We start from the raw sequence: 18,349 nt of genomic DNA on the forward strand, positions 1-18,349 counted from the left end.
TTTGGAAGTTATTTCTGCTTCTGGACACCGGACTTTGTCCTTTGTGCCCTCTTTCTGGATAAGCCAAGTCTCGCGGTGAGTATTCTGTATGGACGCTCTCCAGTAGAGACACTGGTTCGCCTGTGCTCAATTTTCTGCTTTTAATAAGACAGCTCCACCTCAACTAAGTTTCAAAGGAGCGTATTGTTCTATTTCAATGTCTTTTGGGTGCACATTTGAATTTGAATTTGAATTTAAAAACATTTATTAAGCGCACGTATACCATGCGGTTTCATGGCGCTTTAAGTGATGCAGTAGCGGTCGGCAGTAGGGCTAGACAGTGTAAGCTTGCTCAAATAACAGGGTTTTAAGATCTTTCCGAAACTGTGTATATGAAGGAGAAGTTCGGAGAGCAGGAGGGAGAGAATTCCAGAAAAGCGGGGCGAGAACAGCAAATTTCGCTCCGCCAGATTTCTTTTTCTTGAAACGAGGAATGGTCAGAAAAGCCCTATGGGCAGAGCGGAGTTCACGACCTGGGAGGTACGGTTTTATGGCGGCGCAAATGAACTCGGGGGCTGTACCTGATCTAGCCTGAAAAGTAAGGCAACCCAGTTTGAAAAGGGCACGCTCCCTCACCGGGAGCCAGTGCAAAGCTTTAAGCAGGGGGGTGGCACGATGGTATTTGGGTAAGCCATAGATCAAACGAGCCGCTTGATTCTGAATGAGCTGCAAGCAATGGAACGCATATGCTGGAGCTCCATTGTAAATGATGTTACCATAATCAACTCTCGACAGTACCATAGCCAGCACAATAATTTTTAAAGCAGGAAGGGAAAAAAAGCGGGATACTTTCCTAATTAGTCTTAAAGAAAAGAAACAAGCAGAAACCACTGAACCCACATGTGCGTGAATAGAGAGTTGTGTGTTAAGAAAAATCCCAAGAGTTTTGACCTTGGAGACAGGAAGAGGGGGAGCACCAAGTGACAAGGGCCAGTGGGCGGAGGTCCATGGACTGCAACCACCTCCGGTCAGGACTAGCTCAGTCTTGTCCGGATTGAGTTTGAGGTGGTTGCAGTTCATCCAGTCCTGAATGAATGTCATTACAGTCTGAACATTGGAAGCAGATGAAGGGGAGTTGGAGAGATTGAAGATTAGCTGGAGATCATCGGCGTAGTTAAACACCGTGACCTCCATCTGCTGTAACGAAAAAATGAGGGGATAAATGTATAAATTAAATAGAAGTGGGGAAAGTGATGAGCCTTGAGGGACTCCGCACTCCACCTTACGAAAGTCTGCGGTGAAATTGGCCAAATGGACGGCTTGGGCCCTCCCTGTGAGGAAGGACTCAATCCACGAGAAGGCAGGACCTTCTATGCCCGCCGCCCTGACACGGTTGAGAAGAATGGAGTGATCCACCGTGTCAAAGGCGGCGGACAGATCTAATAAAATCAAGGCTTGCGGAAGGTTGGTGTCAATGCCTTCACGTAGCACGTCCATTACCGAGATCACCACTTTCTCGGTGGAGTGCAATGGGCGAAAGCCGGCTTGACGGGGGGAAAGGCAGTGATTGATTTCAACATGAGTGCTTAAGGTGGTTGTGACGTGAGTTTCCAAAATTTTTGCTAGGTAAGGCAGTAGGGATATGGGACGGTAGTTGGAGGGGGAGGAAGGATCAGCGTCAGATTTTTTAATAATAGGTATTACAACCGCTGATTTGTGTATGCCAGGAACGTTTCCTTTCTTTAACGAGTCATTGAGGAGGGTCAAAGGGGGAGTGGGGGAGGATAAATAAATTTCCCTGAGGATATGGGCGGGGGCAAAATCTAAGGGAGAACCGGATTTGACTCGGTGAAGTAATGAGAAGAAGGTATCCTCAGTTAATGGTGGAATAAGATTAAGTTTGGGGACAGCGGGGGGAGGGGAAGGATTGACGAATGCAAGGGAGGGTGGTGGAATGTTAAGTTTAATTTTGACTACTTTATCAATAAAAAACTCATTGAGCGAGTTACAGAGGGACTGAGAGGGGGGAATGGTAGCCGTGGTTCTACTGGATAATGCTAGTTCATGGACCGCGGTAAAAATTTCCTTTGAGCGAGACTCAGCTGCCATAATCCTGCTAGTATAGAATTCAGTTTTAGCCGCCAGAATACCCGCTTTATAAGTTTTTAAAATAGACAAATATATAGTCTTTAGCTCTGGGCTATAGTTTTTCCTCCAGGCTCGCTCGGCTCTTCTAGCTGCTAGTTTCTGTTCTTTTAGCTCTGAAGTGAACCATCGATTGGCTGCATGGGCCCGCTTAACAGTGAGTCGCCTCATGGGGGCGAATTCGTCGCCCGCCAAAGTCAGCCAATTATCAATGGCGGCCAGTTGCGACGTAGCAGTGAGATCTGTAAGGTCGGGAGCGGTTTTGGCCAAGGTTGAACAAAAGGAGGGCATATCCGTTTTACCCCATTTCCTGACCCAAATGTTTTTAGGAAGTGGAGGTTTGACCAGCGCGGTCAGTGCAAGGGAAAAGGAAATAATAGAATGGTCGGACCAGGAACACGGGGAAATTATGGGGGATGTGGATGGAATATTTAACGCCCAGATTTGATCCAACATGTGACCGTGGGTATGTGTGGAGCCATGAGTGAGCAGTGAGAAGTTCAAGGAAATCATAAAGTCTGTAAATTCTTTAGATTGAGGGCTCTCAGCAGGTTCATTGGGCCAAAAGTTTAGATCCCCTAGCACTAGTACCGATGAATTGTTAACCACCAAGGTGGCTAAGAGAGCCTGAATGCTAGGGAGAAAGGATGGGGTTGGCTGGGGAGGACGGTAAATTAAGACAAAAGTGAATGGTACCTGGTGGAGAGTTGAACGAGCTACAAGGTAATCTACCTCAGGAATGGGTACGGAGGGGAGAATCTGGAAGCAGAAGTCTGTCCGGGCTATTGAGGCTACTCCACCACCCCGCTTGCCCTCAGGCCGATCTGCTCGAATGGCAGAGTATGATGGAGGCAATGCGGCTAATACATTGGGTAGGGAGTCTGCCTTAAACCAGGTCTCCGTTAAGAACATTCAAGCTATTGATCACGTGCCTAGCTGAGCATGATGTTTGGGTTTTTCAAAGGGAAGTTTTTCTCACGTTTTGGCACAATGTTGAGGTTATGTTTCTACAGAAATTCTGTTTCTCATGTTTCTTGCATAGTTTTTTCATGGTTAACCATTACATGACCTTGTCTTCAAGTGTCTGCTGAGTGGTATCCATGTATTTCTATTTTCTTTAATGGGGTGTATATATTTATGACCCTTGTTACATGCTCTCAAGATATCGATTACTCAATATTTTTTATTTGTCGATTATCTATGTACTTGCATGTGTTCAATTTCTCTGTTATATCGCTGTACTTGCTATATTCCATAATGTTGCAGTTGCCTCACATCTTATCCTTCGCTGGGTTGTATACTGTCATGTTTCGATGTTCCTCAATGGGATATATATATAGTACCTTAGCTACTCTCTCCTGAGTGTTCAATTACTCAATTATTTCAGTGTACATGCATGCGTGCAGTATTTCTTGGTAGGAAATGTGTATCTCAATTTATTTATCAATTTGCATGTATTCTAGTTGTATTTCCTAGTTGGAATTACATTGTGTTGTACTTACTACTGTACTCACGGTTTCAAATGGTCCCTCTCAATAGTTCAATTTTTCAATGTTTTTCAATTTGTGACCTTTGTGAGGTTGTCAATTTGTGTTGTTACCTCTCAACATTTCAATGTTTTTCAATGTTTGAACTTTTGAGGTTGTCGATATGGGGGTTTATTCCTCCCTATTCTTCAATGTCGATATGGGGATTTATTCCTCTCAAATTTTTCAATGTTTCCTCAATGTAACTTATTTTAATGCTGTTTTACAGGGTGGTATGAAGGATCTTTTGTTGTTCTTTCCTCTGCGTCTCTGTTTGCTATTTTCATTTACTCAATGCCTGTCTCTTTTCATACCTTTTCTTCCAGTGGGTGTGTCTCGAGTAGTTCTTGGGTTTTCTATCCATTTTCCATTTTATTTCTCGTTGTTCTATGAAAAAGGGGGTTGTATATTTATGTGTTTGAATCCTTCTTTGGTTTTCTCACACTCTTGCTACCTCCTTGTTCCTTCTATTTTCTTTCTCATAGAGAGGATTAGTATTTATTTATGTGTTCGTACTCTTCGGTGGTTTCCTCCCACTCTTTCTATTTTCCTGTTCCTTCCATGCAGCTTTTCTCTTTTTGCCTATTCTGTTGTTCCAGTCCTTTTCTTCTCTACTGTTCTATCCGTTGCTGGGTTAGGGAAGAAAGGGAGATAAGGATATGTAGTATCTTACACCTGTCTCTTTTCATACCTTTCCTGCTAGTTGGTGTGTCTGGAGTAGTTCTTGGGTATATCTTTCTATTCTCTTTCTCGTTGTCCTATGGAGAAGGGAAGAAGAGTATTTATTTTTGTGTTTGTACCTTCCTCAAGTCTTATTGTTTTACTTTATGTATTTTGCTTTGCATTGTTTACAGAGGAGTGTGTCTGATCTTTATTTGTTAATTCCTTTTCTGTATTTGCTACCCCTCATGCTGTGCATTGCCTCCTGTCACATCTGTCTGGCCAGTGGGTGTGTCAGCAGGTAATGATCGGTACGCTTTCTCCTTCTTTTAGTTTCTATGCTTCTCTGTTCATTGTTCTGTTGTGGAAGAAAAGGAGGTATGTTGTATCCTGCCTATTGTATATTCCTATGTATGCCTTTACCCACTTCATGCCCTTCTAGTGGAATGCCTCTGCACTGTGATGCACTACGGAATGTTGGGTACTGGTTGAAGATAAGCCACAGTTATGATGGGGCTGAGCTTCCTGCGGGCTGCTCCTGGTGGGGCTTGTTCCAGGCTACTTAACAACTTACAATAAATCTTCATGAAATACCTCAACTAGTCTGTAGTCCATTACTACAAAGCCCGGTATCGGTGTAACGATTGTTTAGCCTTAGTCTGTTCTTGCTCTTGTTTACGATATTTTTTCCTCTTTTCACAGGTTCGCGTCTTGTTTTCAAAAGGTCCTTTCATTGCAATTTTTGCGAGTGATCCACACATTATTATAAAGGCCATCAACCAGAACTTAAATAGTGTACTGCGAGATTCCAACATCAATGGGCACGACTATATGCGCAATATCGTCCATTTGCCTGTCTTCTTAAACAGCCGTGGGCTCAGCAGTGCCAAAAACATGCTTACCTCTGCAACATCCAATGGAGACGTGCCTTACTCCGAAACTACAGGTACCTATGGGATGCATGTTCGTTTATGTATCGCTACTGCGTTGGGGAGAGCTTGGTTGGCATAGTGTTGAATTCCTACGTGTCCTATATGGAAAGCATGTTTTGATGTCATGTGTGAGTGAACAAAATGATGATGTTATCGCGGGTCTTTTCTCCCAGATGTTTAATGGCAGGACGAGAGTGTGTGTCATCGCGTGCAGTTTCATTAATTGTTGTTCTGGCTCAGTGTGTGCGTCTCTATGGCTCTCACCAAGGAGCGACAGTGGAGCAGTCCATAGCCTGCACTGGATACAAACAACCATCATGAACAACTAGAGTCTGTTCAGCAGGGCTGGACGGGCCTTTTATAATCCCAGGCATTTCCCCAGTGGTCCGAAGCCCTCTGAGCCCAGTTTTAAAGCTCCGTGCCAATCCAGGTGCCACTATCACTTTCCGTAGCTCCCCGAGGTGGACAGGGAGGCTTTAAGAGACGGAGAAGGGGTAGAGGTAGAGAGAATGGGGTCAGCGAGGTAGAAGAGAGCGAGAGAGACGAGAGAAAGCGAATGAATAGATGGAAAGAGAAAGACTGTGGGAGGAGACGAAGGGAGCAGGGCTGGTGTGGGAGGTGGGGTCTGATATACAAGCGAGGAGGCTGAATATATTTTCCAAAGACACTTGATTTATTTTCAGGATGGGGATTAACAGCATATACGGCTTCTATCTTCTCTTGTTCTTCTCTTGATGTACTATGGTGTGAGCTGGACGGGGAGTCTGACGCCGATGTTCTTGGCTCCTCCTTGCCTGTGATGGGGTCTCCCCGGAGGCTCATAGAAGAGGAAAGAAAAAGCCATCAATTGCCCGGTTATAATAAATCTTAGGGTCTTTTTGCCAGTCACCACACTGGGGAGTGAAATAATGGGGGAGTGCTGTATCTCCAGGAGAGACACTAGGTATATATGCCAAGGTGTGCTCTACACTTAGGAATGATAGACATCCAGGGAGTGCTTGGCGGACGATCGAAAAGAAAAGAAAAACCCACGAGTTCGGAGGCAATATAGCGAAAAGTGAAAACTAGGGGCCAAAAAGAAAGCAGGAGAACTTCTTGTGCTAGTAGTCCCCCTCCCCAAACAAAACGCTGTGAGAGTATAGCGAAAGTATCGTGCCCTGTCTAGTTATTCTTTCCCTACCCGTGCTCCCCCCCTTCGTATCGCCTTCCTCCTCCTGTTCACTCTCCCCCTTCTCCCCTGTAACGTGACTCACCGGCCCCGCCGCAACTCTCCTGAGATGCGGCCGCTCTTCTGCCTCCTCCGGTGGGGACCACCACTCCTCGCTCCACCGTTCTTCAGAGTCCTCTTCTTCCTCCCGGTCGTCCTCGGTCTCCGCGTCTTCCTGGGTCTCTGCGTTTTCCTCGCCATGTGCTCCGCAATCTCCTTCCTCCGTCTTCTTCATCTGCATGCCTTGACAGCCCTTGGTCCGCGCCCCCTCCTTCCGGTTGTTCGCTCCTTTCATTGGGCCGCGAACAGTACTTCCGGGTTCGCTTCCGCCCAGTTCCGGTTCTTTTCCGTAGTCCTTCTGTGGAGAAACGGAATATGGTTGCGTGGGTGGTTGGCGTTTAAGCCCGGCCTTCAAGTCCCATGATGCATTGGGCTCCCTCAAGACGCGGAGCGGTTTCTCCCACGGCGACCCAAAGGTAAGCCCCGTACTCTCCTTCCCACATCCCCTTTCCCTTGCTGTCTTTCTACTGGTGTTCTGATTTTGGGGAAACCTAGATAAGTAATCTGTATTTCCCTGTTCACTTCGCTTCCGATGTTTGGTTTGAAAACGATAGGGTTGGAGCGATAAAAACCATCTCAATACTCTTTCATTGCTGCCCTTATTTCTGGCAAGCCATTCTAGGAGGGCCTGGTCGGTATATAAAGTGAATTCCCGACCCTCGAGATAATATCGTAGGGTCTCTATGGCCCATTTAATGGCCAGCGCCTCATTCTCAATAGTGGCATAATTCTTTTCTCTTGGAAACAGCTTACCGCTTATGTAGAGCACGGGTCTTTCTCCCTGGGGCGTTTCTTGTGATAGGACGGCTCCCACTCCCTGATCCGATGCATCCGTTTGAAGTATAAAGGGTAAAGAATAGTCCGGGCTAATTAACACAGACTTAGAGGTAAGAGAGGATTTTAAAGACTCAAAGGCCTGTACTATGTCCTTAGTTGGTTGTTGTAATACTTCCTCGGTCTTGACTGATTTTTGGAGTAAGTTAGTCAAAGGGGTCGCCATTTGGGAGAACCCCGGAATGAACCGTCGATAGTATCAGAGTAAACCTAAGAAAGCCCGGAGATCTTTCTTGGTCTGTGGCAAGGGTATCTGTAAAATGGCAGCTAACTTGGTAGTTTGGGGTCTGATAACTCCTTCTCCTAATAGATAACCAAGATATCGCACGGTTTGAGCTGCTAGATGGCTTTTAGCGGGATTGATTTTGAGACCATAGTGTCCTAAGGTCTGTATGACCTGGGAAAGATGCACCAAATGCTGCTCCCAGGTATTGCTATAAATGATTATGTCATCAATATAGGCTCCCGCATACCTCTCATGAGGACGTAGTATTATATTCATGGCTCTCTGAAATGTGGCTGGAGCTCCGTGTACCCCAAAGGGTAGTACTTTGAACTGGTATAGCCCATAAGGGGTAGAGAAAGCTGTCTTCTCTCTGTCCTGTTCACGGAGTGGTATCTGCCAATACCCTTTACACAGATCTAGGGTACTGATATATTTGGCCTTCCCTATTCTTTCAAACATTTCGTCCACCCTGGGAAGTGGATATGTGTCGAATTCAGAAATCTTGTTGACTTCTCGGAAGTCAATACAAAAACGTACCGAGCCATCTGGCTTGGGTACGAGGACAATGGGTGAGTTCCATTCACTTATGGAGGGCTCGATTATGTCCATCTGCAACATCTTTTGGATTTCCTCTTTAATGGTCTGGCGACGAGCCTCTGGGATACGATAGGGTCTAAGGCGTACTCTTTTCCCAAGGGGGGTTTTTATAGCGTGTTCTAAGAGGGTGGTTCTACCAGGGGACGAAGAGAAGGTATCTTGTAGTGGACTCAGTACTTGCATTAAATCATGTAAAAGGGGAGATGGGAGACCTGTATCTATACACTGACCAAACGAGGGAGTGTGAGCTTCCGTCATGTGTATATCTGTGGGAACGGGTCCCTCCCATTTTTTAAGCAGATTGATATGATAGATTTGAGAGATACGTCTTGCTGGGTCAACCTCGATCCGGTAGGTCACCGGAGTGACCTTCTCAATGATAGTGTACGGCCCCTGCCACTGTCCTAACAGCTTATGATCTGAGGAGGCCATCATTAGTAACACTGGGTCTCCTATGTCAAAGGTTCTGACTTTGGCTCCTTTGTCATATTGCCCTTTTTGCGCTATCTGGGCTTACCTCTAAGTTGTTTCTGACAATCGTTCTGATTTGTCCCAGGTGAGTACGTAAATTTGAGACATATTCCGTTAATGGTTTGGTATTATCGGGTTCGGTCTCCCATTTCTCCTGGGCCATCTCTAGAAAAGTGCGGGGTTTATGGCCATATAACAGCTCAAAAGGTGAATACCCTGTACTCTTCTGTTCTTTGCAGCGGATGGCAAATAAGGCAAGGGGTAACATATCCTCTCATTTTCTAGATTCCAAGGCTAGGAGTTTCTTAAGGATGGCCTTAATAGTGGCATTATACTGTTCTACAAATCCATCCGTTTGAGGATGATAGGCAGCTGTCCTAATTTGCTTCACCCCTAACAATAAACACACTTGTTTCATTAAGCGAGACACAAAAGGGGTCCCTTGGTCGGTCAGAATTTCTATGGGAATCCCACCCTGCAAAAGACTGTTATCATGGCTTTGGCTATGTTAGTAGCATCTGGTTTACGTAACGGTATGGCTTCGGGAAACCGAGTGGCGTAATCGACTAGAACGAGAACATAACAGCATCCACTGGTAGCAAAGGGCCGATAACGTCCATGCCTACCCGGCTAAACGGTTCACTTATTATAGGAAGAGGTTTTAGGGGGGCTCTAGGTGGGTGGTATTTGTTGTTTCTTTGACACACCAGGCACTCCCTGCAATATTTTTTTTGCTGATATATGCCCGGCCAATAGAACCGTTCCGTGATCTGTTTTTCAGTTTTGTCTAGCCCAAAGTGTCCCCCTAACAAGTGACTATGGGCTAAATACAGCACTTTCTCCCTGAAAGGACCGGGTATTAATAACTTGGGGCTCTGTGTGGAACTCCCTTTCCTGTACAGTAATCCCTTCTTTTTAAAAAAAATATGGACCTACATGATGGGGATGCTCTTCTTCCAGGGCCTTGTTCCATGCCTCTTGTAATACTGGGTCTTCTCGCTGAGCTGCATGGAAGTTTCTGTCAGTGTCCCATGGGTTCTCATTTGGTAAAACTGGAAGAACCAACGGACTTCTACCTTTCTCGGCCCTCCTTTGTTTTCGGCTTTTCTTTGGTTTCGCCGGTGGCCATTCCTTTTCTATTTCTTGTGAAAAGGGCTTAGTGTCCTCTAGCAAATGGGATAACTTTGGGTAGTCGTTTCCCAGAATAGCTTGTTCTGGCAGTCTGGAGATCAACCCCACGGTATGAGTAGTGCCGGGATCATGAGCGTGTTGTATCCGCACCTGGGCTGTGGGATAGGGCTTGGTGTCACCATGAACACATCTTAAAAGCTACTGTTCCATCAATCGGGCCTAGGCTGGATCCCAAGTCCTGAGGTCGAACCACACTATGCAGGCAACCCGTGTCGGCCAGGGTCGTCATGGGACATCCATTCACAGATACGGTGCAACGATAGGGGGGAGTTTTTCTCTCTGCGGGGGAGCAATAATAATTGCGAGCCATACCGATTTCCATGCGTTCTTCCTTTTGGGGACAGAACCGCGCAATATGTCCCATCCCTCCACACTGAAAACATTGAGGTCCCATGTTAGGTGGCCTGGTTATTGGGACGCCCGGGGTTATAGTAACAGGTTAGTGCTTCTTCACTGGGGTCGGTCGGGGATGACGTGGTACCCCTGAACTTCCCGCTTTCCCTATGGGTTACTCCCGTCCCTTTTGAATCTCTTGCGCTCTGTTGTAGGCACAAGCAATTTCAACTGCGGTTTCCAAAGTTAGATTATCCTGTTGTCGCACCCACCTCTGAATAGGCGGGTGAAGCGAGGTCAAGTATTGCTCTAAATAAATTTTGGCCAGAATACCATCTTTATCTGTCGTGGCTGGTATTAACCATCGGTCTGCCATATCTTTAACTCTGTAATACAAGGCTCTAGGGGTCTCTTGCGGACCTTCCTTCATTTGTCGCAATTTTAATCGGTAGGTTTCATCGTCTACCCCAAGTCTTTCCATAATACACCGTTTTATGTCTGTATAGGGTACGGCTCCTTGAACGGTAGCTGCCTGATAGGCTGCTTGTAAGTCCCCAGACAGGAGAGGCCCCAAGTATTGTCCCCACTTGTCGGGTGGCCAGGATGCGGCAGTGGCCATCCTTTCAAAATTGTAAAAAAATAATCAGGGTCTTCTCCGGTTACATATCGTTGTAAGACTACAGAGGGCATAGTGGTGGGTCCTCTCTGGTGTCCCAGAGCCTCGGTAATTTTATCCATAGCTGCTCCATGGGTCTGACTTTGACCTGCGAGCACTTGCTGTAGCTTACCCCGGTCCTCTTCAACTACAGTCAGGAAGCGTTCCATCACCTTCCCCAGGTGTTCCTGGTTCTCTGCCATTTTGGTTAACGCAGCCTCCATGTCGCCCTTCAATCCCACTTCTGATACCACTTGTGGGAGGTGGGGTCTGATATACAAGCCAGGAGGCTGAATATATTTTACAAAGACACTTGATTTATTTTCAGGATGGGGATTAACAGCATATACAGCTTCTATCTTCTCTTGTTCTTCTCTTGATGTACTATGGTGTGAGCTGGACAGGGAGTCTGACACCGATGTTCTTGGCTCCTCCTTGCCCGTGATGGGGTCTCCCCGGAGGCTCATAGAAGAGGATAGAAAAAGGAGCCGTCAATTGCCCGGTTATAATAAATCTTAGGGTCTTTTTGCCAGTCACCACACCGGGGAGTGAAATAATGGGGGAGTGCTGTATCTCCAGGAGAGACACTAGGTATATATGCCAAGGCGTGCTCTACACTTAGGAATGATAGACATCCAGGGAGTGCATGACGGACGATCAAAAAGAAAAGAAAAACCCACGAGTTCGGAGGCAATATAGCGAAAAGTGAAAACTAGGGGCCAAAAAGAAAGCAGGAGAACTTCTTGTGCCAGTAGTCCCCCTCCCCAAACAAAATGCTGTGAGAGTATAGCGAAAGTATCATGCCCTGTCTAGTTATTTTTTCCCTACCCGTGCTCCCCCCCTTCGTATCGCCTTCCTCCTCCCGTTCACTCTCCCCCTTCTCCCCTGTAACGTGACTCACTGGCCCTGCCGCAACTCTCCTGAGTTGCGGCCGCTCTTCTGCCTCCTCCTTTGGGGACCACCACTCCTCGCTCCACCGTTCTTCAGAGTCCTCTTCTTCCTCCCGGCCGTCCTTGGTCTCCGCGTCTTCCTGGGTCTCCGCGTCTTCCTCGCCGGGTGCTCCGCAATCTCGTTCCTCCGTCTTCTTCACTTGCGTCCCTTGACAGCCATTGATCCGCGCCCCCTCCTTCCGGTTGTTCGCTCCTTTCATTGGGCCGCGAATAGTACTTCCGGGTTCGCTTCCGCCCAATTCCGGTTCTTTCCCGTAGTCCTTCTGTGGAGAAACGGAATATGGTTGCGTGGGTGGTTGGCGTTTAAGCCCGGCCTTCAAGTCCCATGATGCATTGGGCTCCCTCAAGACGCGGAGCGGTTTCTCCCACGGCGACCCAAAGGTAAACCCCGTACTCTCCTTCTCACAGCTGGGTTGAGCACTTTTGCCAGGGCTGCTTTTGGTTCCCCAGTCCGGTCCTGCACTGCACTGCACTTCAGTTGACTACTGTTTGAAGTCTATAAGGACCAATGGCGAGCACTAGGCTGCCATGTACTGGTTCCTGGCAGCCCTTACCACAAGGTCATAAGCGTGCATCCAGATCCAAACCAAATTAACCGAGAAAACCGAGCCTGGCACGTAGCGTTGAATCCAGCCCATGTCCCTTTATTCCACTGCCAGACACTCCCTGGCCCTTTATCTCACGCCTGAAGGTTCATCCTTTATCTTTTTGTACCCACCCCCCATTTGTTTTTCGATCTCTTGCTCTTGGTCAATATCTGCTGAGGAAAATAAGTGCGGTTCTCAAAATTGAGTGCCGACAACCACTGTTGTTGGCACAAATTAAGCACTGAATTTAATTGTGGCTTGTGCTAGAGGACTATTTTCATTAGCTGTCTGAACGTTAACCGAAATAAATGTTTTTTTTTTCTTTTCACCTTAAACAGATTGGGATTGAGTCCGAGGGGGGAGTGGGAGAAGGGGTTAGTTGGGGTAGGGGGGAGGGGGGGGCTGGGTGAGTTCCAAGCTACAGCAGTTGATCGGAGAGATACCTATTAATAGATTTCGTTAACTCCTACTGCCAGATGGTGAAAGAGGCGCCGGGGATTACCCCCAATTTGATTACATTTCCCCAAGGTAGGCGGGAGTTCCTTTCTTCTTTGCTTGCAGTTGATTGGTGCTGCCTCGTGGTACTGTAATATCCTACTCAACACTAAGTTTGTACTTAATCTGTCTATTTGCAGCTTTCTTTGAGTATGTGTATGTGCCTATGTTTTTGGATAACTCAATAAAATGTGTTTAAAAAAAAAAAAAAAAAATAGTAGCTGCCCAGCCACTACAAAAAAAAAAACAGATTGGGATTGAGAGTGAGTGCTTATTTGGCAAACCTGTGTGTTTATCCGTAGGTGCACATGAAGATGCTGACAGGCGCGTTTCACAGCATAGCCTCGCAGATGCTAATAAACTGGGCAGCAAAACAGCCCTCAACAGACGGGTAAGAGCTTGGAGAGAAAAGCAAACATTTGGGATTTGTATCTTGCAGTTTTCAACGAATTAAAAAGTGTTTTTTCTTTTTAAATCCTACAACAGATTCAGCCTTACAAAATATTTCATTCATTTAATGTTTTTATAGATAATTGATGCTAAAGTTTAACCAGCATTTGCAATGCAATAGGTCTCGCATTTATAAGAGTTTGAGCTATTGGCATTGTAAAATTACAATGCCTTTTATTTATGTTTTGGTTTTAAAACAAATAAAAGGCATTGTCATTTACAATGTCAGTAGCATAAACTCGCATAAAAGCAGTGTGTGGCGTGCAGCAGTGTGTGGCGTGCAGCAGTGTGTGGCGTGCAGCAGTGTGTGGCGTGCAGCAGTGTGTGGCGTGCAGCAGTGTGCGGCGTGCAGCAGTGTGCGGCATGCAGCAGTGTGCGGCGTGCAGCAGTATGTGGCGTGCAGCAGTGTTTCGTGTAGAATTGTGCGGCGTGCAGCAGTGTGTGGCGTGCAGCAGTGTGTGGCGTGCAGCAGTGTGTGGCGTGCAGCAGTGTGCGGCGTGCAGCAGTGTGGCGTGCAGCGGCATGCAGCAGTGTGCGGCGTGCAGCAGTGTGTGGCGTGCAGCAGTGTGTGGCGTGCAGCAGTGTGTGGCGTGCAGCAGTGTGAGGCGTGCAGCAGTGTGTGGCGTGCAGCAGTGTGTGGCGTGCAGCAGTGTGAGGCGTGCAGCAGTGTGTGGCGTGCAGCAGTGTGAGGCGTGCAGCAGTGTTTCGTGTAGCAGTGTGCGGCATGCAGCAGTGTGCGCAGCAGTGTGTGGCGTGCGGTAGTGTTCGGCGTGCAGCAGTGTGCGGCGTGCAGCAGTGTGTGGCGTGCAGCAGTGTGTGGCGTGGTTTGTAAACAACAAGAAAAGCGGACATCAAAGGAAGGGTGGGAGGGAACGAGCATATGGGGTGTGAGTTATAACGAAAGTTAATTGTTGTAAGAGAGGATGCAGGAAGTGAGGCCGAGCGCGCGCTGGCGAAAGCAGTCTGCTGCTTTCAAGTCCGATGCCAGCTTCGCGCTTGAATGCCTCACATGCACTGGCCATAAACCGCATTCCTAAGGTCTTGTGCCCCTTACTAAATCTCTCTGAATGCGTGAGGCGGCGCACGCGCAGAAAGTAGCTGGTGGCAAACGGAATGCGCGTGGTTATGCGCGTAACCGCCACCCGATCCGCCTGGGAAGCCTTTGAGAGCATTTTCTGAAGCCCCTACATAAGTCTCGCAGTGCGATCGCTTACGCGATAGCCAGGCGAGACCTAAAAACGAGAGAAAGATGATTCAAGGCATGTCAGTTTATAGCAGAAGATCGAGTGGCCCAGCACACGCTGTGCATACCGCAGTCTGAAGACGGCGATTGATGTTCAATAGCAGGAGCATCATGAACGTTTGCTCATGCTCATAGCAGTGCTAGGGGTTCAGGATGTTTGCAGGCTGGCTAGGTAAACATGCTACCCTGTGTTTGAATTGGGTTAGAAGGTGATCGGCACAAGCACTGCTATTCAATTACAAAATAAGGAGGTCTGGAGGTGTAGTTGCGTTAAACATTGGGATAGTTTTCTTTGTTCCAGGACCAAAGCTGCTTAATTGCATCTGCTATTGAGTTTACGTATGTTCAACAGGGATCACAGAAAATACACGAGAAGTGTCCTGACAGATGATTGACTCCACAAGAATAGCTTTAGAGGCTATGTGCGGCGCTCATAAAAACGGCGAAGTGCCTTGCTTGGCGGTCAGGAGTAGCACAGTGGATGTTGATCCTGTGAAGCCTGTCTCTCGCAATGTACAGACTAAAATGCTCTTGTAAAGATTCATCACACATCTGAAGTTTACTCTTAAACCGTGCATAAGGATTCGACTGTTGATTGTGAGATAGTCAAATGAAAGTCTGTTTTCACTCACTCCCTGGTTTTAATGGATATTCATTGGAGGAATGGCTTATTAGGGCCCTGAAGCAGATTCTGAGCGTCATGACACCGAGGCAATTGCCAATAAATGTAAACAATTGTATCCTAGTAGGTTAACTATCGACCTGTATTCTGTGGTGACATGGGAACTTGGTTCGGTTTGCCATATGACTGTAAGGTACTTCTCGTTCTCATCCTGAACTTTTGTTTTTTTAGCATGACAGTATTAGATTGCAGATCTTCAAGTTTACGCATAACCCTAACCATCCACTGCATGTGCCAAAATGCCTTGGAATCACCAGGGCTGTCTCAAAGGGCTTAATGTATAGGAATCTGTTTTAGTTCTCTATACCATACTGTCAGTGGGAGACATTCTTACACCTGGTGCACATTAAGCACTTACTAGAAAGAATGTTGGGACCCTTATATTTGCCATCTTGCTAAAGTTTTACAGCATTATATCAGCTGATGGCAGCTGTGCAGCCAGTGCGATTGTTAAACATTATGCCCTAATCTACCTCGTAAGAGACCAGAGTTTTTAATAGGATCAAAACTGATGTGTGAATTCTATCTGTCCCAGATTACATAGATGGATATGTGTTATGGTCTATGTACCTTTAAGATATGGTAAGCCATTTTCGACTCTCCCGGTTGCTGCTCCAGACTCTCAACTGCATCACAAGCATTCAATTTCAAATTCAAAAGTAACTTGTTACTTAGCATTTTAGAACATATAGTAGAATGCAGAAGGCTGTATCATGTTAATTAGTGTTGCGCTGTCATGTTCAATATATAGAGACGGTAATATTCAAATAGGGTGATAAGACTTTACATTTTAAAAACATGACGACGAGAGCTTGACTTAATTCAATCTTAGTATGTAAATGTTACAGTTGTAATACTGAATAAGAGCTTCATGGGGTAATCGTGGCCAAAGTAGGCCAGAAAGTGAATGTTTACATTGAATTATGATACATCTCCTTAGTGATTCCAGCATGGTTTATGGCTATAGGTTGGTTGTGTGAAAGATTTATAGGAACCTAGCCAGTGCACAAAGGACTTCTCACCTTGAGTACACATAGGGTGTTTCAGTGATGGTGAGTGGTAACCATAAGTAATGTTTTTCACCTGGGATTTAAGAGCATGCTTGCATTTCCTCCATATGAAAATATGGATCCGTCTACGCTTTTCCCATAGACAGTCCTGTAACGTTTTCTAACCCATCTTAGTTATTTTGTTTTCTGTGTGTGTTTGGAAAGTGTGGATTTGGGCTTGTGATCTTGTGCAACAAATATTTTCTAACAATTTTGTTGCTATGTCCCTGCCAAAGGTTTTCTCGGTCTCCAGGAAGAATAACATTTCTTCCCTGAACCAAGTGAACTAGATAAATCACTTCCTGAAAGATATGTACCCCCAGAAGGCCATAAAAAAAGCCTACTTTTTCAGAGTGAATGAGGATAGGAGTTTGTCTAGTTGTCCAGTTGATTGACTGTGGCCTTCACATTAATATTTTAAAAGGAGGTAAGCCTAATTGAGGTACAGTGGCATTGGTCCATTCATTTAATTGACTCTAGCTTTCTTGGACAGTAATCCCTCCTAGATCTTATTGAAGAGTTGCTTTATGCGAAGCTCCAGTATGCCAGTGTACGTTTTAGAAAACTTTACTGTAAATCTGCTCTCCCCATCCACCCCCAGGGTCTTCAGCGTCACCTCCGGGCATGCTGTTTAACAGCTATCTGAATTTAGTCTAAGGATATGGGTCTTTCAATGTATATTCATAATTTAGGCAGTTTTAAATCCCTCAGTAGTTTCTCACTAAGTCTCTACTTCCCATGAAATTTGAATTGTACAGCTTCCTGTGAATTATCTGACGTTCACGTTAAATATGTTTTTTATCGTTCACTTTACCCTTCGCCGTCTTTTATCTTGACAGCCTTTCTGTTGTTTCACAGCACCTGTAAACCACAAGCTAACTGGTTTGTTACTCTCATTTGGTGTTCCATGTCACCTTTAGGACAGGTGTCATGGGTGGACTGTTGTTGTTAAATTCTGCTATCCGTGTAATTCACGCCCTCATTGGCCATTATTCCCTCTGGATACCTAATGCTAATTTGTAATCTCTCTTTTTCCAGAGCCCAGGCTCTCTTATTGGCCATGCCAATTGCAATGAGTTCTTACTAGTCGTAGCTATAAAACCATCTCACAATGTAAGATCGGCAACATCTTTATTTTCATTATCCAGGAAAAAGGTCTGGATGTTTCTGCGAAATCCTTTGCTTGAATTTTATCCCTGAGGAAGGGTATCACTACAGATCCATTAATTGGGCACCTCCCTCACACAGCAGCCAACATTCTCAGCTGCTTAACACTGAATTGCTGTCTGACCAGGGAATTCATTTCTGCAGGATGTGCCAGAGAAAGCAGTCAAGGTTATACTAACAAATAGTCGAGCCTCAACTACATGTCATGGGAAGGGGAGTAGAAAGAAAGTAACTCCTGTCCACTGGATAGTTTGCTCTACACATCTATTACATCAGTCTCAAAACGACAATATTTTTTGCTACTGTGTAACTCTCTGGGTGCTTACTTCCACTGGAAATCTTTCAAGCTCAACACCATGTTTAAAACTCCCTACCAACAACATCTTCTTCACTACACCAGTTCAGCTAATTACATGCAGTTTCATAAACACTAATTTGACACTGCTTTGAAAGTTAATGAGACCAAACCCCCAAATTAACATTTATTGAGAAAAATGTGCCTGTCATCTTTAACTTGTTTCATTGCCTTGTAGGTGAACCGGAATGGCAGCAAAGTACCAATGCGCTTTTTGAGTGATGTTCCCAAAAATAATTTAAGGATCAACTGTAGTAAACTTCCTTCTCATAAATGACATTTCGTGGGAAGGAAACAAAGCCATCTCATACTTTATGGCTAAGCTGTGGAAATCGTCCCCCTCCCTCTTTGAATGGCACCCAAGCAGCTTGTCTTTTTCAAGGTTCTTAAGACTTGGCTTTATGGAGTTTTCAGATCCTTATCAAACCAGCCAGTTCTGACAGCACCAGGATACCTCTAGAGGGCAGTGTGTTCTCTAGAATTTTTCTTTCTTTCTATAAAGGTCTTGTGCATGTAGAGTGGTAACCTTTGTCTCAGTAGGGTTTATCCCTGCTA

The 18,349-nt window shown here is 45.8% G+C and overlaps 1 protein-coding gene across 7 annotated transcripts in view; it reads left to right on the forward strand.

Annotated features, from left to right (window-relative positions):
* Nucleotides 1-18,349, forward strand: part of KIDINS220 (kinase D interacting substrate 220) — a 1,251,292-nt gene that overhangs the window by 630,889 nt on the left and 602,054 nt on the right. For all 7 annotated transcript variants that reach the window (XM_085610740.1, XM_085610741.1, XM_085610744.1 and 4 more), the window contains exons 19-20: nt 5,013-5,256; nt 13,151-13,239. In XM_085610740.1, the coding sequence (XP_085466866.1) occupies nt 5,013-5,256; nt 13,151-13,239 (333 nt within the window). The remainder of the gene's footprint in view (nt 1-5,012; nt 5,257-13,150; nt 13,240-18,349) is intronic.

The sequence above is a fragment of the Triturus cristatus genome, chromosome 6, assembly GCF_964204655.1.
Source record: "Triturus cristatus chromosome 6, aTriCri1.1, whole genome shotgun sequence".
NCBI lineage: Eukaryota > Metazoa > Chordata > Amphibia > Caudata > Salamandridae > Triturus > Triturus cristatus.